Source organism: Sceloporus undulatus, chromosome 1, assembly GCF_019175285.1.
Source record: "Sceloporus undulatus isolate JIND9_A2432 ecotype Alabama chromosome 1, SceUnd_v1.1, whole genome shotgun sequence".
NCBI classification, from domain to species: Eukaryota; Metazoa; Chordata; class Lepidosauria; order Squamata; family Phrynosomatidae; genus Sceloporus; species Sceloporus undulatus.
In genome coordinates this window covers 212,194,441-212,218,412 of record NC_056522.1, presented here as the reverse complement: position 1 = coordinate 212,218,412, position 23,972 = coordinate 212,194,441, and the positions used below count along the sequence as shown (strand labels likewise).

The 23,972-nt window shown below is 39.0% G+C and overlaps 1 protein-coding gene across 2 annotated transcripts; it reads right to left on the bottom strand.

Moving 5' to 3' along the window:
- Nucleotides 1-15,100: 15,100 nt before the first annotated feature.
- LOC121930416 (polypeptide N-acetylgalactosaminyltransferase 3-like) lies at nucleotides 15,101-23,512 on the bottom strand. 2 transcript variants are annotated; one of them, XM_042466713.1, is made up of 4 exons: nucleotides 21,820-23,512; nucleotides 21,415-21,516; nucleotides 18,092-18,244; nucleotides 15,101-16,276 (listed from the first exon to the last, which is right to left on the bottom strand). In XM_042466713.1, the coding sequence occupies exons 1-4, from the start codon at nucleotides 22,003-22,005 to the stop codon at nucleotides 16,154-16,156; spliced, it is 564 nt and encodes a 187-aa protein (XP_042322647.1). In that variant the 5' UTR covers nucleotides 22,006-23,512; the 3' UTR covers nucleotides 15,101-16,153. The 2 variants fall into 2 exon arrangements, with proteins under 2 accessions (XP_042322647.1, XP_042322732.1); XM_042466798.1 differs by lacking the exon at nucleotides 21,820-23,512 and adding an exon at nucleotides 19,612-19,705 and having other exon boundaries at nucleotides 21,415-21,501.
- Between the last annotated feature and the right edge of the window lie 460 nt (nucleotides 23,513-23,972).

Sequence of the window (23,972 nt, the reverse complement as noted above, 5' to 3'; positions counted from 1 at the left end):
GTGGGGTTTTATTTTCATTTCTTTTTTAAAAAAACACATGGACATCATGCAAAACTATCAGGAACAGGATGTGCAGATTTTATGTACCCAATTGCTTAGGTCAGTCATTGGTCAACAAACATTATTCTGATTGTTGAGAAAAGGACAGACTGGAAGCACTTGTAAACAGAAGGTAAAGACAGGGTTCTGTGGGCATTTAGTCATTTCCCTTTGGTGTGAGATGAGATTTGGCCTACAGCAGGGTAGAGATGTGAAAGGCTTCGTGTGAAAATTGACTGATGTCAACAGCAATATATCCACAACTGACAACTTTGATTTAAGGACTTAAACCAAAATTCCTAGTTGCTGTTGTTGACTGATCGATAAATGCTCCTCCAGAGCTTGTGTGCACATGGAGCTCTTGCACACACCAACTTCTCCGTTTACTTCAGTGGAGGGAGCAGATCTATGTACGCAAAGGACTGCAAGCCAGTGCTGCATCCTTCATCGAAGTTATTTGGGTGTCCCTGCAGACAGCAGAGCCCTCGGTACATATCAGAATATGAACCCTCTGGATCAGGTAGATTCAGCTAGAAACATTAATCTATGATGTTTTGTCAATCACAAGAATGATGTCTATGTGTGTAACATCGATGACAAAAAACCTGTCCTCTGGCTTTCCCACTTAACCACTGAGTCAGAGTTTCACCTTTTTAAGGTACCACAATCCACAATATATGTATATATATACAGTTTGAAGCTCTACTTTTGAGAAAGTGTGAATTCATAGGTCATCATTTTTTAAAATGGCAATGCCCGGTGCTTTGAATGTATGATTGCTTCTTTAAAGTACAAAATACTTGTTTGGTAATTCCATTCTTTTAGATAAATGCTCAGTCTAGAAACCAGTTGGTTACTGAGGAAGAAGCGCCTTCTATGGACAAAACAGCTGTGTGGCATGTACAATCCCTTACTGCCTGGCACTGTGATAAAAATAATTTAGAAACTGTTTTTAATTATAATTAATAAAATTACAGCCCTCTCAGAAATGGTTATCATAATTGTATATATTATACTGAAATACATTTTTGGCTCACTGCTATAGACTGAAGGGTACAATCTTAACTTCAGCTTTTCTTTTGGTTTCCATAGGAAATGCACACCTTTTGCCTGCTCCTGAGGAGGGGTCATGGCCCTGCTGTCTATCACTTCATGTTGCAAGGAGCCATGTTGTTAACTGTACAAAGCCTTAAGCTTTATTATTAGTTTTGTTCATGATTTTAACCAGCTTGGGTCACCTACCCATCGGGTCAACATCTGCCTCACAGTAAGGCCCAGAGTTACTTGGATGTCAGGAAGGAGCTGAGCTTGCTTCCCAACAATTCTCTTGTACTTGACAGCCCTCTGGATGTCTTTCAGACTTATTTCCCCGTCTTCTTTTGGCCATACATAGCACAATACATAGGAGAGGGAGGTGGAAAAAACTCCTGTGGCTCAGTTAATTAAGTGCTGTGTTTCCTGCATCATTAAGCCTTTGGTTTTATATCTGTGAATTTTACCTCTATGTGCCAAAAGGCTTGTTGTGACTAAATGGCAAATAACAGTGAATGTGTTTTGTACAAGTTTTGCATGTTATCTTTTTCTTTCACAGTGGCTATCTTAGGCCACACAAATATTGAAGATGATCCAGCTGAATGTGTAACATACTTGATGCCTCTTAATATTTGGATGCTACTCAGCAAGTGTGAAACACAGCATTGCCGCTGGATACATTAGTTTTTTGTGCTCGCTCATGTCTAAATTACCCCACACATCAAAATTAGCTGGCCAGAATGAAAACAAACACTGGCAGCACTTTCCTAACTGATTAAGTTGTAGCATCATATCTTTCTTGATCATTAGAGATGGGCAGAATCATCCCAAAGTCTTCTTATTCATCTGCTCCCATAATGAAATATGCTTGGGATTCTGAATTACTACAACCCAATGGGCCTGGCTGTGACCAGAGGTTTCTTCCAACATTGGAGGTCGTGTGGAAACATCTGAGTAGACAGTAAGGTTCCTGATAAAGTAAAAGACCACTAAAACATAAAACTCTGCTGCTGTGTCAGTTTATGTTCTTTCTACAAGAATATTTGTAATTCTATTTTTCAGTTCAATGTAAAAATAGATAATTTGGGAAAATATAGTTTGGTACATGCCTTGGTTCCCCCAAAGTAAGAACTTCAGGAAACCGAGGGTACATGACATTGATTATGTAATAAACACTTGACCTTAGAGTATATATTACGATCATTGTATAATATTCATTTTTTTCTTTTTATGGTCATGTATATAGTATGGTAAACTTACTGACCCAGTAGATTTACACTGGCAATTAGAGCTGTCTCAGCAAAGAAGTCACCTACACAGATGGATGAGATGTGTGATGATCATGCGTCAGATTTCCCTCATTTACAATGGGGCCCGAAAAATGCCACAATTGTCCTTGCTGGATGACATCAACTGCATATATTTTATGCTAGTAGCATCTGTAATATTAATGAAGCACATTACACCTTCCTCAGTATTCTGTTAACCAGTTGGTTTATTTTAGCATGAGTTTTCATGGATTAAATATCACATCTTTTGAGTGCACTTTACTGAATGACATGGGAAGGCTTTTAAACTTGTGGGAAGTGCCAATGTCTTAACATGTCCAAACATGCTAAGTTTCTTTTCTTCTGGTGGTGCAGCGATTAAATGCCGGTACTTCAGCCACAATGTTGTGAGTTTAATACCAGCCAGGGGCTCAGGGACGACTCAGCCTTCCTTCCTTTCATAGGTTGGTAAAATGAGTACCCAACTTGTTGAGGGCATTTGACTTACAGATTGTAAACCACTTAGAGAGTGCTTAGCACTATAAAGTGGTATAGAACTGTAAGTGCTATTAATATTTTTGCTTTGGTTTCTATAATTTTGGACATGCAGAAAATGAGACCTTGAGGATGCAGGACAATTGAATAACAAAGTACAACTTTGCTATCAACCTTGGGTTTGTTTCAGTTATGGAAGCATCTTAGTGTAGAAACTGTGAGGATGGAATTGTACTGTAAAGCTACATCCATTATGTTCAGTTACTGCAGACACTTAATGCTTATCAAAGTAAACAGTGTAAACCATAGTTCAGTGTTCAGCAGTTCAATTAAAGTAGACATCTGAGGTGGGAACGTAAGCACCATCTATCTTTATGTGGAGATTCCCCACATGATCAGGAATCCTGATTTTTCTAGCTTCCTCATAATGTGGGAAGCTGCAAAAGCTGCCCAGCCTGTTTGTTCCCCACCTGAGGAAAGTGACAAAAGAGGGGCTAGAGTCATTGCATTCCCCTCCTCACATTTTTTCTTTAATATCATTATTAATGCCCTGAATAGGGCTCTGAAGATTATACTGATCCATCTCTGTATCCTATTATAGAATGCAATAGCAAGAAGGAAGGAAGGTCCTAGACCTAGATAGATAAAGTAGAAAGGTTTTCCAAAGCTGCCCTAGAAGTCGTGAGAGCTTGTGTATATTCCTCCTGTCTCGGACTCTTGGGGCTGCCCTGGAAAAATCATTGCATTTACTGGTTTAATTATCTCGCACATTGCACCATCCTTGGTATTTCCATCTGTGGTTTAGTTCATGAAAACACATGTATAGTGTTCTATTTGCTTCTTTTTTAAAAAACTAGAAATCTTATAATGCAGAAATGGTTAAAAAGAAAGTGTATCCCCAAAAGCTTGAGGGTTGTCCCAAAACTGACCCACTTCTGCTCTTATTTTGTTGTTTTCCCGGTGCAAGATCTGTTCAGAAATGAACACAATCATATGTGGACAGGTGTTATTAATCCACCTATGGAATACAGCACTTTTGTAAGAATGATGGCATTTCTATTGCATCATTAAGAAAACTCCATCAGCACTGACCTTAAAAAGACACACTTGTGATTATAAAAGTATCTCTTCAAATGATACCAGCTGCTGTAAGATTTACATTACTTGCCTTACACCCCTTCTCCCTTTTATACCCTCTAATAGAATTAACAATATGAAAGTTTCATCGGAAACTGTAATCCAAAATATTATTAGTAAATGAAGTAAATGATGTTGGTGGCTTGACCTTTTCCAGTCAATTGTTCTTTGGGAATGAGCATGATTGCAGGGAATGACTCAGGATGGATATCTGAAGTCAGAAATGCAGATTCTAATTATTACAGCTACCTGAAAACAATTAAAAAATACAAGTTCAGCCAACAACTTTCAGGGCAAATACACTCATTTATTTGTTATTGAGTCCCTTTTTTTCTTGATGGATGAGTCTCCTGTCTTGCCCACTGCATACACTACTTGCAAGGCAGTTCATTTTAGTGATACTATGTAAAACAGCTTCTACTCACTTGCATTTTCAGCCCATATTCTGAGCAGAACAGTCACAAGTATTCCCTGAAGAGGTTTTTCCTTCCTCCTCCTCCTCCTCGCCCAAGAAACTTATGAGACAAGAATAGAATGTTGACAAAATACACACACAAATTATAATTGACCATATATTATACTGTCCATGTGTTGGTTCAATTTGCTTTATCTGCAACCTCACAAATACCAAAAGGGTAATGTAGGCAACAAAATTTTTAACCTGAACCTTATGGTGTAATCTTTATTTTAACTGTATCCTTCTGTATTTATGTTTTCAGTATTTATGATGAATGACATGTAATTTGATGTATTTATTGTGGCTTATTTCTGCAATGTATATATTAAAATAAGCATTTATAAGTCTTAAAAATTAGGTTATTTTTTTTTCTTAGTGGCACTCGTATTATGCTGTATTTTTACTATATATTGTACAATATATATTTATTGTCCATTTGTTTGCAACAAAGTAAATTGGGTTTCTACGTTACATCAGTTACTGTCTCTTTTGTCCTGTGAGTTGTGTGTGTGAAGCATCTATAGTACTTAAAGTATTAATGTGCTTTCTCTTGTTTGTATAGGAGCTACTGCTTTGCAACTCTGAAAAACTAATCAGGGCTTATCAGAGGTATCAACTTGATATACACATATTACCTTGAATGCACATATTACCAGGAACAAAATCATAGTAATGCTTACAGCAGGGGTAGGCTGGGTTTTTTGTGAGGGAGTACGCTCTTCTAGGAGTCCTATAATGAAATTCCTGGCTGGGCTTCAAATATGTGATACAGAAATACTTTAAGTCAATTAACCAAATCAAACATCCCAGCAGAACCTAAAAGAAGTACTGGCCTCCTCTCCTCTCTCCACCGTGACGTCTTTTAAACTTTTTGAATGTCTGGGTGAGAAAATGGGAGCAGTGATGGCTCTTTGACACTTTCCCTCAAAGGAGATCCCATGGGAAAACAGGAGTTAAATGTGATTTAAAGCAAAGAAAACCGGAAATGCCTGAAGTTAATCACACAACATGGCAGTTAACATGAAATAACGTGAAGTTAAACCACAGTTAAAGCGGAGAAAAACAGCAGCTTTTTACCTTCGAAAAACCTGAAAGTAAAATGCTGCCACGTTTCTCTGCTTTAACTGCAGTTTAACTTTACGTTATTTCATTTTAGAAGCAATTCGGTGTGATAAACTCCCTGAATTTGCAAGTTTTGTTTAAATTCAAATGTAGTTTAAATCACATTTAACTCCTGTTTTCCCACGGGATCTCGCTAGTGTGATAAACCTCTTAGTTTGTTCAGTTTAATATGGTTTTAATCTTTAAATTATTTTATTGTTTTCAATTTTCAGTTGCTTTAAACTGATAACTGATTTCACTTCTACACAGCCCTGAAATCCTAGCATATATGCTGGGATGTAAATATTTTAATTGGCCAGAATCGTTATGTGTAAACTTAGAGTTATACATTCGTGATTGTTTTGGAAGAACGGAAAAAGAGTTGGAAAATAATAATTGAATGAGTTATTAATCCCTGCAAACTTTCTCTTGGGGAAAAGGAGCTAAGATTTCCCTACTTTAGTATTCATTTCCTTTTTGTACTGATGTTTTGAAGCCATAGCATGTATCCACACTACAGAATTAAAGCAGTTTGACACCACTGTGGCTGGCATGGCTCTGTCCTACAGAATCCTGGGATTTGAAGTTTGGCGAGGCACCAGAGCTCTCTGACAGACCAGCCTGAATACCTTACCAAACTATAAATCCCAGGATTCTTTAGGATAGACTCATGACAGTCAAAGTGGTGTCAAACTGCTTCAATTTTGCAGTGATGATGTACCCATAGATTTAATGGAATCACCCCTGGGTAAGCCAGTAATTAAAACAATATAGAAGAAAAAATAAATAAACATTTTTGCTCTGAAAGAGCAGTAATATAGACTGAGCAGTGGTTCTGGAGACCATAGTGCTTTGAAAACTCCAACATAAGATGCCCTCTTGATAAGCCCTTAGTGGATCCATGTGCAGTCCATGGAAAAAAGTGCTCCTCTCTTTCATATCCAAAACTGCTAATCGTGTACTTCCATGAGTAAAATTGCAATAAGGCCATCTCCACACATAGCTAAATATTGTTCTTGTATCTGTAGCCACCATTATATCGCCTTGCTCATCTGGTGAATTTTGTTATGCAGGGTTAATAGAGGCTAGGAAGCCATTTTCAGACACTGTTGGATATATTCTTGCAGCAGCACCCTTTGATTCATTGAAGAGATATTTAAAATAAAGTTTTTAAAACATGAGAAATTGTATAGCTATAGCTCCTGCTTAAAATTAGCCAGTAAGTTACCAAGTAATATGTTCCTTTCATGCTCTATAAGCATCCTTTCAGAGTTTGCTCAGAATTTCAGTGTGTTTGAAACAGAAATAATTAAACCAAACCAAATAAACTAGTGTTATCAGCTTCGGCTCATACGCCGGCTGCGACCCTTCCTGGAGCCAGGTGACCTAGAAACAGTGGTACATGCGCTGGTAACCTCTCAATTCGGCTTCTGCAATGCGCTCTACATGGGGCTACCCTAGTGCCAAGTTCAGAAACTTCAATTGATACAAAATATGGCAGCCAGGTTGGTTGCAGGCACATCTAGAACCGACCACAAAACACCTGTTCTGAAATCTCTTCATTGGCTGCCAATTAGTTTCCAGGCGAGGTACAAGGTGTTGGTTATTACCTTTAAAGCCCTACGTGGCCTGGGTCCAGACTACTTGCAGGAGGGCCTTCCCCCACATAATCCACCCGCATACTTAGGTCCTCTGGGAAGAATCTGTAGAACCAAAGAAAACCAGATTGGCTGTGATGACCCAGAGGACCTTTTCATGTGCCACTCCTAGGCTTTGGAATGACCTGCCAGACAAAATCCATAATATTACCACTCTAGAAGCCTCTTCCGGCAGGCCCTTCCAGATTAGCTCTACTAGATTGGCCTCCCTCTCACTGGCACCACTGGTCCCATCCGCCCCTCAAAGAAGATACTCATCCCGCCTCAAATCTATCTGAAATTTTAAACAAACTTTGTATTTGAAATTCTTAATTTAATTTAATTTTAATTCATTTGTTGTTTAATGTCTATATTATTGCTTTTTGGTATATGTTTTTATGTTTGGAGGGAATTTGGGGATGTGGGATTGTTTTTAATTGTGAATTTTTATTTTTATGATATTTTATTGTTATACTTTTGCTGTAATCCGCCTTGATTCCCCTGGGAAAAGGCGGAATATAAATAATAATAATAATAATAATTATTATTATTATTGATAAATTATGACAAACTGCATTTTGAAAATCTGTTGGTGGTTTTTCTGAATAATAATATAATTTCCAAGATCCTGGACCCGGAGACATAACATGTATGTTCTGACACTGACTATAACACAGAGCTCTCATTCTGTCTCTCACTTGTATCCTTACTAACTCTAACCCTGGCTCTTACTCTTCTGCCTCTGACCCTGATAAAAGGCTATTCAGACAATGAAAATAATCCAGGATGAATCTGTGTTGAATCTCCATTGTTCACACACATCCTGAATGCACCCGATTAAGTTTGGGGGAGGGGGGCTGCCAAAAAACCCAACTTAATCTGAGATTATCGATATTGGGTTTTTTTGCTGATTTTTTTTTTAAAGATCTGCATCATCAGTAGCGTGAATAATCAATGTGAATAGACCCTGGATAAAATGCTGCATGCCTTGAATGTGTTCCAAATGCATTCGCATCGACTCCATTTTTATTTGAATGCTTGCACATGTGAGCAACCCAACTTGCAAAGATGTACATCAGTGTGGTTCCACAATGTAAATAACAAACCTAGAATGCATGAGTGACGTGATTCGCTAAAAAAACTGGCATCTGAATGACCCCGAACTCTTTGAACCAATCAAACTCCTAAACCCCATTAATTCCTAATCTTGACAGAGCCAACTCTCACTCTTCTACTGTCAGATATGCCTGTCTTTTTAATATCCCCTCAGACTTCAAGCCAGTCTCCCAACAGAGGCTTACCTTTTTACATCTACTATACATTACATACATTACAATACTAGTAGAATTCAAAGATATAGCCGTGTTAGTCTGTGCAATCAGAATGCAGAGATATCTTGTAGCACCTTTGAGACTAAAAGAAAGAAGTTGGCAGCATGAGCTTTCATAGACTTTGGTTTATTTGGTCCAAATGCATCTGGGGAAGTAGACTTAAATCTACGAAAGTTCATGCTGCCAACTTCTTGAGTTAGTCTCAAAGGTGCTACAAGATCTCTCTACATACATTACAATACTTTACCCAATAAATGAAACTATGGCGCGTTACAGACTGCCTAAAAGCGGCGGTCTGCCAGCGCTGCTGGTTGCTCCGCGAGGGAGCAAAAAAGAAGCCCCAAAATGGCACTTCTTCCTGCGGCGCGGTTATGTGCCAATGGTGCACTCGCAATGTCATAAGCGCCATGTGACGTGCGGACGCTATGTGTCCGGCATGTAATAATGGCAGCGCCTGTGTGTATTGGGCGCCGCCATTATTACGCCCCCGTCACGTTCTAGGTTTGAGGCCGGTGTGGACGCTAGGTCCCCGGCCAACCCCTAGCACGTGATGGGGGCGCCTCAAGAGCCCATCTGTAACGGGCCAATATTTCCCACCAAAAAGTTCATAACATCACAACCTTCCCTGTTGTTTCTTGGGGCCCAAGAAGCATTCCCCCCCCCCCATTGGCTCCTTTTCTCTTGGCACTCACCACCTGGTTTTGTTTTTCAAGGAAGTGATATGGACCTATCTTGAGCTTTTGGGGTGGGATACAGAGTGCAGGTATTGGAATCATCTTCTGAAGGCAGACACAAGTGATAGGCACGCAAGGAATTGCATAGAAGGTTCCCCAGATTGATCTAAAGAAGCAGGAATTCCCACAATATACAAAGGGCTCTTGCTGAACCTTAGAGAGTAATTGTGCAAAGGAAGTTGTAGCATAGGCTTTTGTAGACTAAGGACATTATCGGACAATCCTCTTTCTTGCCACAGTTTTGCAGCAACAAGGTTATTAAAAGAGAGTGAAAACATACCAAATTTAGAGCTTGCCACACCTCTCCTCAATAGCACAAGGGGCTTTTAGTGCCATCGAAGGTCCCAGCGCACTCGCTTCCTTATCCCCACTTTTCTGCACCTCCTTGCCCTACCCAGCATGCCTTCTCTGCCCAATTCTATCTGCCAAAGGGAAAATGACAGGGTCTCCTCGTGAGGAGGATCTAGCACAGGAGGCTCTCCACCTGGCAGGGGTCAGGGGAACAAAGGAAAAGAAAGTTTTTAAAACCCAGCTTCTCTGGAATAGGGAGAAGGAGAGAGAAGAGAGGAGACACTCATACCATGTGTCTGCCCAATAATGGAATTGCCACCGGAGGAGTTATTGCACAGGCGATGAGACATCTCCAAATCTCCCTCTGCTCTGCTTAAGTCTTGTAGATTCAGGCCCCTCACCTTCCTAATTGAGTCTAGCCATCTGGTGGCAGCTCATGCTGCCAACTTCTTTCAGTTAGTCTCAAATGTGCTACAAGATCTCTGTATGTACTGATTCTACAGACTAACACAGCTATATCTTTGAATTCTTCCTATGATGTATGACAGGCTCAGTTTAATCGCTTGGCGTGAGGGAATTTCTGGCTTGATCTTTTCAGGGACCCATTTGTCTTTTTGGCCATCCATGGTAACCTCAGCACTCTACTCCAACACCACATCTCACAATAATTTTTTTTCTTGTCTGATTTCTTCACTGTCCTGGTCTCACATCTGTACATAGTGATGGGGCATACAATGGCTTGGATGATTCTAACTTTCATGCTCAGTTGCATATCTTTACTTTTTAGGATCATTTCTAGTTCTTTCATAGCTGCCCTTCCTAGTCTTCTTATTTGTTGACTGCTGTCTCCATTCTGATCAATGTTTGACCCAAAGTGTGGCAAGTCTTTAACTATTTAGATTTCCTCATTATATATGTAGATCTTCAATGGTCATTATTTTTGTTTTATGTTCAGCAGTAAGCCTGCCTTTGCACTTTCTTCCTTGGCCTTGCTTAGTAATTTTTCCAAATCTATGATGCTTTCTGCTAGTAGTAAGGTGTCTTCCTCATAGCTTAGATTGTTGACGTTCCTTCCGCCTAGCCTTCCTGCCCCTTCCTTCATTCCTACTCTAGAAATATTAAAACAGCAAGGAGGTGGGCTTTTGTTTCCTAAAGTCCAGAGGACACAATATTGTAACAACACAATGGTATTGAACACATAGGGAGGATTTTAATGAGAAGTTTCCGGAAAAGAATTTATTCACTTGAGTATGTAAAAAAATTTGAGTGAGCAAGGAAGAAAACGGGAACACAATAATCACTCACATAGGCTTAAGATAAGATCATTTAAATCAATCTAACTTAATGACATCTCCCTTTTCTGATGAGACAAATCGGTTCTGAGGTATCTGCAGAGTTATACGCAAGTCTAAGAAAGTGCAAAAACATTTTTGGACAATGGACATCAACAAGATTCTAGAAAGCCAAATATGGAAGCATTGCTTTGTCTATTCATGAGAATACCAGTCAAGAAACTGTTGCACAGCTGAGTTTTGAGGGCACCTTCATTTTCAATATAAAGATCGGTAGACCCTGAGTCTACAAGACTGGACAGGGCTGTTGATGAGAGGGTGATTTGAAGGTCTCTCATTCATGGGGTCGCCATAACTCAAGGTTGACCTGACGGCAGTTGACAACAAAGTTGGGCAGAAATGCATTTAGAGGGATGTGATAACTCTTCCGTGTCTCTAGTGTCAGTACAGAACAGCTGGCCAATTTAGACCCTCATGTCTTTTGTAAAAAAGAGATTATACAGCAATTACGTTGTACTGGGTAATAAAAGACAGGAAACCTTACTGTGCAGGATCTCACTAATTCACAGGCACTATTGATTTGTTCAGAATATAGAAGCCTGTCTCATCACATCAGGTTTCCAGCCGACTCTGCCACAAACCACCCTTAATTGGAGCACCGCTCTACTTCTAACCAACTAGCCAGTGGTTTGTTATTGCACCAGAGGAAGGCTGCTTATCAGTGAGCAACTAAGTGTTTGTTGACTCTGCAGTCCTTGCTTCAGGCTTTTGTTGTTTTTGACATCTGTTCTTCTACTCTACTCATTGCTCGGAGAAGATTGTCTCCTCCTTCTCCTGACACAAAGATACCAGCCCAATTATACTTTGCCTGCACAAATTCCAAACACTTGTTTAAAGCTGGTAACAGGATTGTGCTGCTGCATTACCAGGGTTTGGCCTCAGAATATATTTCTGTTGTCATTGAGATAACTTTTTACTTTATATATACTTGTTTCTTACTTACTTACTTAACCTCAAACTTTTACTGCAAAAATCACCCAGGATCAGGGTTCCTGCCACATCATAGATTTTCAGTGTTCCTTTGGTAATCCCCTACTTTACTTTAGCTTTGTATCTCAGGGATTACACTTCCCTCTAAAACTTTCTTTTCCACTCTGCTTCCTCTCAGTGCCACTTTTGGCAAAACTCTACCAACTGTCCACTCGAGATCTTTCTTTGGCTTTCTCTTAACCAAATAGGTCTCCTCACAATATCCCACCATTGCTACCAAATATATGTGACAGATCTGCTTTCCAGGCCGGCCCTGTAGCTCTAGCTTTTGGGCTCCTGTCACTCACTTTGCCCCTGTTCCCCTCTTAAACCCTTCCTGGATTGAGAACTTGTCATAAATAAAAATAAAATTAATTAATTAATTAATTAATCAATTGTCCCGTGGGGGGTGGCCCCCCCCCCCCCCCCCTTTTGTGGACCAATAGCTGTGGTGGATTTGCTGTGTTAAGCGTGCTCAGAGTCTCCAATGACTTAATAAAACCAGGTAAAGTTGTAAAAAGAAGAACAAATAAGAAGTTTATTAAGACACACGGAGAGATCACATCAGACTCTAAATTCCTTAATCATTCAAAACTGTAGCCAGTTCTTTCCCCTGGCTGGCTTCCTGTCTCTATTACCATGTTTTCGCTGGCTGCATCTGCAGAAATAATACAATTTGACATCATTTTAACTGTCATGGCTCAATGCTATGGAATTCTGGGAGCTGTAGTTTTGGGAGACACATAGCCTCTGTCAGCGAGCTCTGGTGTCACAAGAAACTACATTTCCCAGAACTCCATAGCATTGAGCCATGACAGTTAAAGTGGTGTCAAACTATATTATTTCTGCAGTGCAGATGCTATCTCTCTGCAGTCTTTTCTCCATCTGTATACTGTCATTTCCTTAATCTGCCCTCTGACAGAGACAAGCCTTAGTTTTGTATTCTTTCTCTCCTGGCTCCCTTAACAGCATTCCCAGAGCTGTGACTGGCTGGCTCCAATCAGGCTTGCCCAGCTCCTCTCTTCACAGCATCTGCTTTGCAAAATGTTATTAAGCAAGCCTCATTTTATCAGTAAGACTTTTATATATAGAATATCCAATATTTTCAATAGTTAACATATTTACCATTTTTTAAAACCAACAGATACCTGAATATAGAAAAAATCCCCCTTACCTTCTGAGAGTGCAAATGTTATAGAATCATAAAATCATAGACTTGGCAAAGACAAGGACCATCCCACCCAAGGAGCCGTACATCCCGAACTCACAATCAAAGGACCCCCATCAGATGGCCATCCAGCCTCTGTTTAAAGACCTCCACACCAGTCTCCGAGGGAGTGTGTTCCACTGTTGAACAGCTCTTACTGTCAGGTTACTCCTAATGTTGAGGTGGAATCTCTTTTCCTGTAATTTGCATCTATTGTTCCATGTCCTGTTCTCTGGAGCAGCAGAAAAAAAGCTTGCTCCATCCTCAATATGACACCCCTTCAAATATTTAAACAGAGCTATCATATCACCCCTTAATAATAATAGGATTTATTTATATGCCGCCCAATCACTGAGAATCTGGGCGGCTTACAACAGAGGGGATAATAGATGCTTCCCTGCCCTCAGGCTTACAATCTAAAAAGACACGACACAAAAGGAGAAGGGAATGGTGGGGTGAGGGGATCAAGTCCACCATTCTTCTCTCCCTCTGAGGCCTGGATCAAGGCAGATGGATTGGAGGGAGGACTCTTTTTCTTAATTGAGGCAGGGCCCGATGGCGTTGGGCCTGTCCTTTCACTCCTTCCCAGGCCCTTAACCATCTCTTCTCCATATTCAGCTCTCTATGTCTTTCTTCATAAGGCATGGTGTCCAGACCCTTCACCATTTTAGTCGCCCTCCTCTGGACACGCTCCAGATTTTCAACATCTTTTTTGAATAGAGGTGCCCAGAACTAGATACAGGTGAGGCCTGACCAAAGCAAAACAGGGTGGCACTATTATTTCCCTTGATCTAGACACTATACTTCTATTGATGCAGCCTGGAACTGCATTGGCCTTTTTAGCTGCTGCATCACACTGTTGACTCATATTCAACTTGTGGTCAATTAAGATTCCTAGATCCCTTTCACATGTAGTCATGTTAAGCCATTCTATATCTATGCATGTCATTAATTTATGTCTAAATGCAATACCTTACATTTCTCCCTGTTGAAGTTAATTTTGTTAGTTTTTGCCCAGCTTTCTAATCTATTAAGGTCATTTTGAATTTGAATCCTCTCCTCTGGGGTATTAGCTACTCTTCCTAATTTGGTGCCACCAGCAAATTTTATAAGCCTTCTATTCTTTTGTCCAAGTCATTGATAAAGATGCTGAATAGCGCTGGGCTTAGGACAGACCCCTATGGCACCCCACTGGTCCATTCAGGATGAAGGGGAGCCATTGCTGAGCTTTCTTTGGGTTTGGCCAGTCAACCAATTACTAATCCACCTAGCAGTTGCATTGTCTAGCCTACATTTTAATAGATTGCTTGCAAGAATATCATGGGAGACCTTGTCAAAGGCCTTACTTAATCAAAATATGCTATGTCCACAGCATTCCTTTAATCTACCAAGCTGGTAATTTTATCAAAAAAAACCCCAGATCACATTGGTTTGGCATGACTTGTTTTTGAGAAACCCATATAATAGTGCTTTGGTCAGGATGAGGAAGCTCCCAAGGGGCATGCAAAATGTTTCTACACATAAATGGGCACTGAACTGACTCATCTTAACTCTTGTGATATTCCTTCATCTTCACAGGGTAGAAGGTGTGACAAACAGGAAGAAATGAAAAGCCCGTAGGCATCATCCATCATTACACAATTGGACTTTCATTCATGCAACTGTAATCTTTCCTTTCTTTCCTTCAATCTACTGCCCTCTGCCCTCATCTGAAAACCATCCCCTGAAACAGTCTTCTAGATCAGAATTGTGGGGGCAGCAGGGAGTGGGCAGGGAAACCATTCAACCATTAATGCTCATTCCATTGGCAGACCCACACTACTGGATTTCACCCACAGTATGCATATGGAACACAGCATAAAACCTGAATGATGGTAGTGTCTGCTTGCAGTTCTCAGGAATAAAAAGCTCCTGCAGAGGTTTTCTGCTCTTTTGTAATGCTTGGGGGAAAAACTCTACCCTTTTTCATTTTTAACACTTTCTGACATTATTCACAAACAAATGATCTCTTATTATGCAGCATATTGATTTAATGATTTATTTCTGTCACCATTTTTAAATCATTCACAAAAACAAATAAAGAAAAAGTGAATAGCAATTCTGAATTAAGGTATTTGATTATAATATTTGTAACCAGCAAGACACTTTGCTAAAATTCTTTGCATGAAGAAATCATATTTGTACACCCAACATGTTAAATTGAATTAAAGTAGTAAAAGACACTTTTTTACCATGTTTTGGTAGCTTCATGTTCTGAATGATTTTATACATAAAAACATTTACAAGATAAAAATACTAATTACAAATATAGAAATCTGAAATATGTACAAAACACAAAAAGGAAAAAAATCCATCAAAATTATCAAATAAACTAGTGCTGTATAACATCAGGAAAAATTATAAATATTTTTCCTACCAATATATAACAATTTTGTAATCAGACTTAGAAACTAAAACCAAGTTCAATATTGATAAACATATTGAACAAAAGCATAATAAAATGACAGGAAATAGGGGACCTCCAGAATAGTAGTATATGAGGAGCAATAGTATGGTAAAGGGCTCAAGAATATCTTTTTCATTAATCAAATGTGGCGAAAAAACCCTATACTTTCAAAGGAGCTGATGTATTTAATAGATGTTCCTAAGATAAACCAAATTCAGCTGTCTATATGAACATCTACAACAAAAAGGGGCTTTGTAAGACAACTCATTGGTTTAAAATGATGAAAGACATCATAAGACACTCTACAGCTTCTATAGAAGAAAAAAAATATCCTAACCTTTACTGACAAATTCCTCCATATTTATTAACTTGTATATATGCATATAAAGCACTTAGAAACTGTCCCCAAACCATAGAGAATTCCAACATTTTAAAGACAGAAGTTTTATTTTAAAAAACATTAAATTGGAAATACAATTTCCAGTATTATATAAACATTTCCCAACATTTGAGAAACCTATGTATTCTTTGGATTTGTTGCCAGGTAAAAATGCTTTAAAATATTTTACAAATTAGCTGGCTTGCATAACTTAAGTTAAATTAAATGAAGGAGATGCTGTTACTATTTATAAAATATCTAATTATCAGTAGCAGGGCTTAAGTGTTTTGTCCAAAAATCCATTTTTGGAAGAGGTCTGAGGGATTACATGATACCATACTTGGATGTTCTCTGTTTCCTGTAAGGCACAACTTTAATGCTGCGTTGTACAATAACTGGCCCTAGAACATGAAAAAAGAGAAGAGATTGTTGATTTTACTGTTCCTCCAAGACAATCAGGGTTGCATACAGAGATTCACATGTCCACATTATCCAGACTATTGGAGAGACTACATCTCCCCATATGAACCAGCCAGAACCCTAAGATCTTAAGGAGAAGGCTCTCTCCTGGTCCCGCGCGCCACCATCCCAGGCTTGCTTGGTGAGGAAACGTGAGAGAGCCTTGCTCCCGTCATCGGGAACTCTCTTCTACGGGAGGCTAGGGTAGTCTCTTCCTGCTTGTCTTTTGCTGGCAAGCAAAAACCTTTTTATTTAGGGAAGCTTTTTAACATAATAATCATGACAGGGTGGTTTTACATAGTGTGTGTGTTTTAGTTATGGGTTTTTTGCATGTTTTTAATTTTAATTTTATTTTTTTTTAATTAAATGTTTTTAACTGGTTTTTTTTTTTTTTTTATTTTATGAGCTGCTTTGGGTCCCTTTTTTGGGAGAAAGACGACATAAAAATGATAAATAAATAAATATCCTCACTATAATACTGTGAGTAGGTGGATAAGCAAACTATATGATTCCATGAGAATTTGATCCTAAGTCTCTCCAGTTCTAGTTGGAGATGTTATCTTGCATACTACACCAGTGATCTGGTTCTGCCCAGTATTCTGCTGAATATTTTATGGACTTTGTGCTTGTTTGATTGGGGAAATGCCATAAATACTGGCAAAGACAAATGATTCTGCATCACATATTCAGCATTACTGAAAGCTGCATAAATATTTGCTTATTTAGACTTTGTTATCCAATACATTCAAGATGGATTAAAGTAACATTTCAAACCATGTTTCCCTGTTACACAAACAGTTCGCAATGATGCAACGATCCCTGAAAACATGGCTCTAACAAGGAGTGGGAAACATACAGCAGTCCAGATACCCAGTTCTTCCAAGCTTTGGACTGCAACTCCCAGAACGGCCCACTACTGATTATGGGGCTCTACAAATTGGCAGGAAGGGATGGTGAGATGCTGCCCCTTTCTGCCCCGGAAGCAGGCCATGGTAATGACACGCCGTGGCCTACACACAGAGAAAAAAGAAGCCCCCTTTGGGGGCTTCTTTTTGCTCCACAAAAAGGGCGCCATAACCACCATGGTGCAGCATTATGATGCTCTTTGTGTGCAGCACTGTTTGGGCACTGAGGACGAGGGACATCATCATGGTGCGCCCTGTATAAAATGGCACACGCCAAGATGGCACCCTGGTGGAGGATGATCAGTCCTTCTTCAGTCCTACTCCACAGTCAGGCCAGCACAAAGTGCTGGTCTGCACTGCTTCTATGTTGGCTAGCGTTGGCTGAGATTTGGAGGGCTTCATGATTCCCACTACACTCTAAAGAACTTCAATTAGGAACGTAAAAAGAGAAAGTAGGATGGGAAGTAGAAAAGCTTGCACATGTTCAGAACTCCAATTTCTTCAAGTATGTTTTGGCAAAAGGGAGCTAAGAGGACACAACATTCAAAAGCAAACCAGTCCAGTCAAGACTGGTTTACCAGCAAACCAACGCAGTGCTTCAAAATTAACAAAATTAATGTGTGTGAAATAACTTGTTCCACAGCAAAAACAGACTCGTTTATTAATTTTAATTCTAAACCTTCATCTTTTGTACATGGCTCTGGCTCATGGACCTAGTAAAAACACACAAACCCAATGATGTAGATTCTGACAGCCTGTAATTTGCGTACGCCTAAATTCATTAACAACCTCTAGTTATAGAGATCTGTACATTCAGTGTTGTCAAATTAAATTGTGTTTTTAAGAAATTACCTCTCTGATCTCCCATTTTTCTTCTCCAGGAGTTTTGCTTTTATTTCCTTTGTAGCTGCACTCATAAAGTTGTACAGCTCCCTGAGAAGCATGTAGGCATAACTCCTTCTGGATGTTGTGTCTAATTTCATGACGTGCAGAATATTCAAAGTACTATGTAAATAAATGTCACTCGGTGAGGAAAAATGGCCATCCAAAATACTATGCAAGTTCATTTTTGTCTCCAAATTAGTTTTTAGACAATTGCATTACAGTTTGCAAATGGTATATTTACAAGCATATCACCTAATACCAAAACAATCATAGCATCTGGCAAATGCAACAGAATATAACACAGGCCATTAAAGAGTGACATGAATACTGAAGATCTAGAATTTGTTTCATTTCATTTTAAAACACAAAACAGATAAGCTGAGTTTGAGAGGATAACTGTGCAGGAGAGTCCAAGAAAAATTAATTTTTAGGGCATAGCATTAGTATGAAAAACTTGTGCAATGTCTAGAATCCTTAAATTAACATATTAATCATCCATAGCTATTGAAGGACAAATTATAGCAAAACTACATAGAAATTCCAAAATAAAGAGATGCAATCTAAACAAAAGTAAAGCACATTAAAGGCCCAGTGATCTCAAAGGGAGCATTAGCTTTCTGCAACTGAAAATAATGAGATTTAAGTACTTAATGTTTGCTGTATCATACTCAAGATGCCAACAAATTACAGTATAAGCAATGGAACCAGTTAGCGTACTGCTGTAACTCAGCAAACTCTTAAAGGACAGTAGAATGTTTCAGCTGAAACACAATCAGGAAACCTAACTAGAGCAGCACTACTGCAAATACAGGTAGAATGGGCCAGACTGACAATTCTTTTGTACAGTACAGTACAGTCCTGTTCCTGTCTTATTCTGAAATTAAACTAAAAAGAAACGTCACTAAATGCAAGAACCTACTATATGTCAGCTGGGTGTTATATGTATGTTGGAATGAATAAATTTATTTATTACTATTTGTATCTTTTGTGGGACAAATTAAGTGGTTCCAGATGTCTGAATGTGGCTCCAGGCCCCAATGCAGTTGCCTACCTCTGCTATATAGCAAACTGAAACTATTTCTGGTTTTTATGCTTATTTTAGTTAACTTGACAATTTCTGTTTATCATTGCAGTTATTTTGATTTAACAAAATGACTGAACAGTGACTGGTATGTCTAGGTACATTTTCAGAGCTGCAAAATTTTAGAAGATGCTGGTGTGTTCTGTACAACCCTGCCTTGAAAGTCGTATGTTAAAGAATTTTCGTAAGAAATTCAGCCATCTAAGATACAAGCAGATTCAAAATGCAAGCTAGTTTTTAGTAGCTCTGATCTCCCAGAATGAGGCTTTAAATACAACGGGATGGATGACTCAGGCCTGGTTGTTCAGTCACTGGCATCTTCCTAGACAGTACAAGTTTTAGAAGCATAGGGAAAGGTACAGGTAGGAGAGACAGAGAAAGAGAGAGTCAAAATTTTCAAGCTTACAAGGCAGAAATGAAGAGTGTTCCTGTAGAAAGACAAGGGCCAGACAAAAAGCTGAAGAAGAGATGAAGAGTGCTTGGCAGAGACAATCAGGAAACTAGCATAAATACAAGCAAGATGCAGCATTAAGACACCATCCAAGTTATTAACACATGGTTAAAATGTGGAGTCAGCAACAAGTGGACTGAAAGTGAAAAGTGATATTCATTTTGGGTTCTACAACAGCTATGATAAGAACAACTTCACTCTGAACTAACAAAAGCTACATCTCCACTGCAGAAATAATCCAGTTTGACACCACTTTTACTGCCATGGCTCATGCTACGAAATCTTGAAAATTGTAGTTTGTTGTGACTCCAGAGCAATCTGCCCAAGAAAGCTGAATGCCTCACAAAACTACAATTACCAGAATTCCATAGCCAGAGATGCCCTGTCTTAATAACATGAAATGGAATGTGTTTAAGCAAGTATGAAAAGCACATCAAACTACCCAAAAATTGTTAGATAAACAAGTAGATTGATGACTTTATTCCCTCGCAATGCCCCTGGTCACATTTGTTGCTACATAGTGATGCTACTGACAGGGTTCGGGGACATTGTGTAGGAAACAAAAATTGTGTTTGCAGCTACCCAGGCTCAAGCTATAGCTAAAGGGAAAACAGTGGCCATATGGAGATGAGAAGAGCACCAGGCTTTGGTGGGTGCAGCTGGTATTTTTGGTTAAGTGGCAGCAGCCCCATCCATCCATTTCTGTTCTAAATCCCTAGTAACACCCACACAAAATGTTTGCATATTTGAAACTCCTGGAAACCTGATTCATATACTTTCTGCTTTACAAGCATTATTGAGGTATCTGCTTACCATATCTTATAGCTAAATACCATATGTTGAAGTTTTGTACATGTTAACAATAGGTGAGACAGTAAAACACTAATTAGAGGACAATTTGTTCTTGTTAGACAAAGAAAGTGTATACTTTTGTTGTTGTGTGCCTTCAAGTTGTTTCACATACTAGTAAAGTATCTAAACTCTATTACTACTAAGAAAACTGCTTTTTGCATATGGTATCTCAAATATATTCAGATTCAGACTACCTACTGTGATGTTCCACAGAATACTAGAGAATATTTTAACATTTTTAACAGTGCTGTTTGAGAGGACTGTTGGGTACCATCTAAGAACTAAAGGGCATTTCACAATACAGTAGTTGAATATTCTAGTGAAAGCTTGATTTAAGTAGAAAATATGTCTTTCAAATAGCTTATTTGTTGTTACTAATTGTATAGTCATGGGACCCTGGTAAGTTTGGGCCCAAATAGACAGGCCGAAATAAAGCTGCTTTGAGTCACTTTGGAGGTATGCTGCTTAAATGCTTGTGTCATAAGAAGTCAGAAGCCACCTAAAGACCACAGTATAGCTTTGGCGTAGCTTCCAGCCTCTTAAGATGTGTGTGCCATTTAAACAGCATACCTCCAAAGTGACCCAAAACAGCTTTATTTTGGCCTGTCTGTTCGGGCCCTTTGAAACTCAGGCTTAAATCCAATATTGAGCTATTGCAATGGAATTTTCTCCTCCTCCTCTCTACACCAGTCCAAAAATGGCTCCAGGGGTTTTCCAACCCTTCTAGACCCCAGGGTAGTGGTGGTGGACATGGAGGATAGCACAGGAACAGGAGATTGCCACTTTCCAATGCCACTGACATGGTTCTAACAGTGAACGTCTCCTGCTGGATTCTGGACTTTGCCTGAGAGAGCATTGCATTATGGCCTTATTTATACCAGTTATTTTTAAGAAATATATATTTACCTGGTTTCCTCCAAGCCCATGACAAGTATACATAATTAATGGCTTGCCACCTTGATTATTTTCACCAGCATCCAGACATGCTCTTCTTCCAACATTTTTGAGCTAAATAGAACAATTTAAATGGACACGTGAGTGCAGAATAGCATCATTAAATACTATACATTTATGTTACTCTTCTTTTAAAAGAAAAGCATTCTCTGTCTGTCTGTCTGTCTATATATAATATATTACGGCACACAGCCAGCACAACGATAAAATACAATACAATAATGACCACTTATACAGTCATAGAAACTCTAACATGTGTCAACTTGCACGGTGTTTTAAAAGGTTGTAAAAATGTTTCAAAGAATCTCTTTAGCATAGTCTGCATATCAATAACAGAAATTGGAAAAGCATACTCACAAATCCAGATAATGGAGGATTCAGGTCAGGTACATATGCTTCAGGAAAAACATTGCTAAGATACCATGTGAAGTTTTTACATTGCAACCGTTCCCTTAATTCATATCTTTTGGAGAGGTCACCAAATGTTTTCTGTTGAAACAATGCTAAGTAATAAATTTTACAAGACAAAATGAAATAGTACATTGTAAGAACATCACCTTTTATTGAAACAGAAACTGGGGTATCTATAAATTAATTTTGATGAAATAGCTATTATTAATACCTAAAATTGACTTTGGAGACCCCCTTTTTCTGCAACAGATCCCACAGCAGTACTCTTTGTGGTACTGAAATATATAAACAGTCATTACACTAATAATCTAGCCCCCCCCTTGAAAGTTACAAAGTTAAATTTTTACAAACAAAAATTAAATTTTTAATTTTACTGATGTTAATGTATTCAGTGATGTCAACAGTGGAGAACAATCTTTTTGGGGGGGGGGGGTTTATAGAAGTGGAACTATTAAAGGTCATGCACAGAAAACAGTAACCCATAATGTAGTTTATATAGTGGTACAGAGAAAAGCACTAGAGATCTCACAATGGTAGCAACAGGGCTTCTGCTCTATGACTGGCATTGCTAACAAGACCTACAGCTCATTTAACATACCATATCAAGCCAGCCTCACTGGATTATACAAAGGAATTTTAATAACGGCCATTACAAAGAACATTTTTAATATAATGCCTACTAGTTTTATGCATAACACAAAAATAATCAATAACTGCTGCTCGATAAAGAGCTCTGTTAATGTAGCAAGCTGCAGCAAGAAAATTATGGCAATTCACAAAATGGTTTAGAAGTGTTCAACTTTCTATTTTTGCCTCAAAATTGCAGAACTACAGGATCTTATTTCCTGTGCAAAAGAGAAAGTAAAGATTTTAATGTGAGATATGCTTTCTGCAACTTGTTTTTTTTTTCCCAAAAAAAGGAAGGGGCTTTTGTTTCAAATCAGATTCTAATTTTCATGACAATAATAAAAAAATTAGTGTAGCATGCACTATAGTAAAACCTTGAGCACATATCTTGCTCTCCCCTAGTGTATCGCTTATTTCCCAAACCAATGGATTGAATATAAGGATGCCTGATTAACATACTGAATGTGTGTTCTGCCTACGGAAGGGCTTTTTAACACCTTGCATTACAGAACTGTGCAACTGGGGGAAAAACTGAATCCCAAAAGCTGTTTTCTTGTACAATATAGCTGATATTAGAGCTACCTATCAGAGGTCTGTGTGAAGAATCATGCAGGATTTATTTATTGAAGTTATTTTCCTTCTACTCGCTTTTGGGAGGGGGGATCTAGCCCATATTAACCAAGACTATAACTCTATTTCTAGAGGCTTGGTTAAAGACATCCCTTCCTAGGCAGAACATAATACCCTGTTTAATCAAAAGCACCCAAACATCCATCTATTGAAACATTTTTGCAGCTCTTAACCTATTTTGCTGATTGCACGATACTTCATTAATAATATGCTAAAAGTATTTGATTCACTTGCATCTATAAATTATTCAGGAACATTTGTACCATACCTTCAGAACATTTTCCACAAAATCTACTGAATTGCTAGTTTACTGTCAAACATTTTTAACAGTATCTTTAACAAGATGTTATCAATTTAACATTGGTTTGTCATTCTAAATAAAATGTTTCTTCTTCGTGGTCTCTGCGAATCATACAAATGGGTTTCACTGCGCCTGCGCAGTGCTGCTCGGAACCTACTGGAATCACTGGGCAGAGTTAACTCTGCAACATATTGCAACTTTTTGGCGGTAACTCCGCCCACCCGTTATAAGGCCCCTGCCTTCCCGCTCTTTCCCCAGTTCCTTTTTTCCGCCGCGCTAGCTGCTTCAGAGGAACCTTCGCTTGCTTTGCTTGCTTGGAATCACTTTCGTTTTTGACCATTCTTTGTCTCCCGCCCCTGGTAACTCCAGACCTTCGTTTTGGACTCTCCCATCGGCTTTGGCGACTTCAGAAATGCCTGCGGCTTTCTTGAAGTGTTCCTCCTGCTTGCTGTGCCTTGGCTCTAATCACGACTCCAAGGCTTGCCTGCTCAGCAGATCCCTCTCCTCTCAGGCTCGCAAGAACCGTGAGTCCCGGCTCGCT

Coding starts and splice junctions, on each gene's coding strand:
- LOC121930416 (XM_042466713.1), bottom strand. CDS start 22,005: ATGTACTATTTCATTTTGTCTTGTAAAATTTATTACTTAGCATTGTTT. Junction 18,245..21,414: donor ATGGGCTTGGAGGAAACCAG/GTAAATATATAT, acceptor TTATTTACATAG/TACTTTGAATATTCTGCACG. Junction 16,277..18,091: donor AAAAATGGGAGATCAGAGAG/GTAATTTCTTAA, acceptor TTCATGTTCTAG/GGCCAGTTATTGTACAACGC.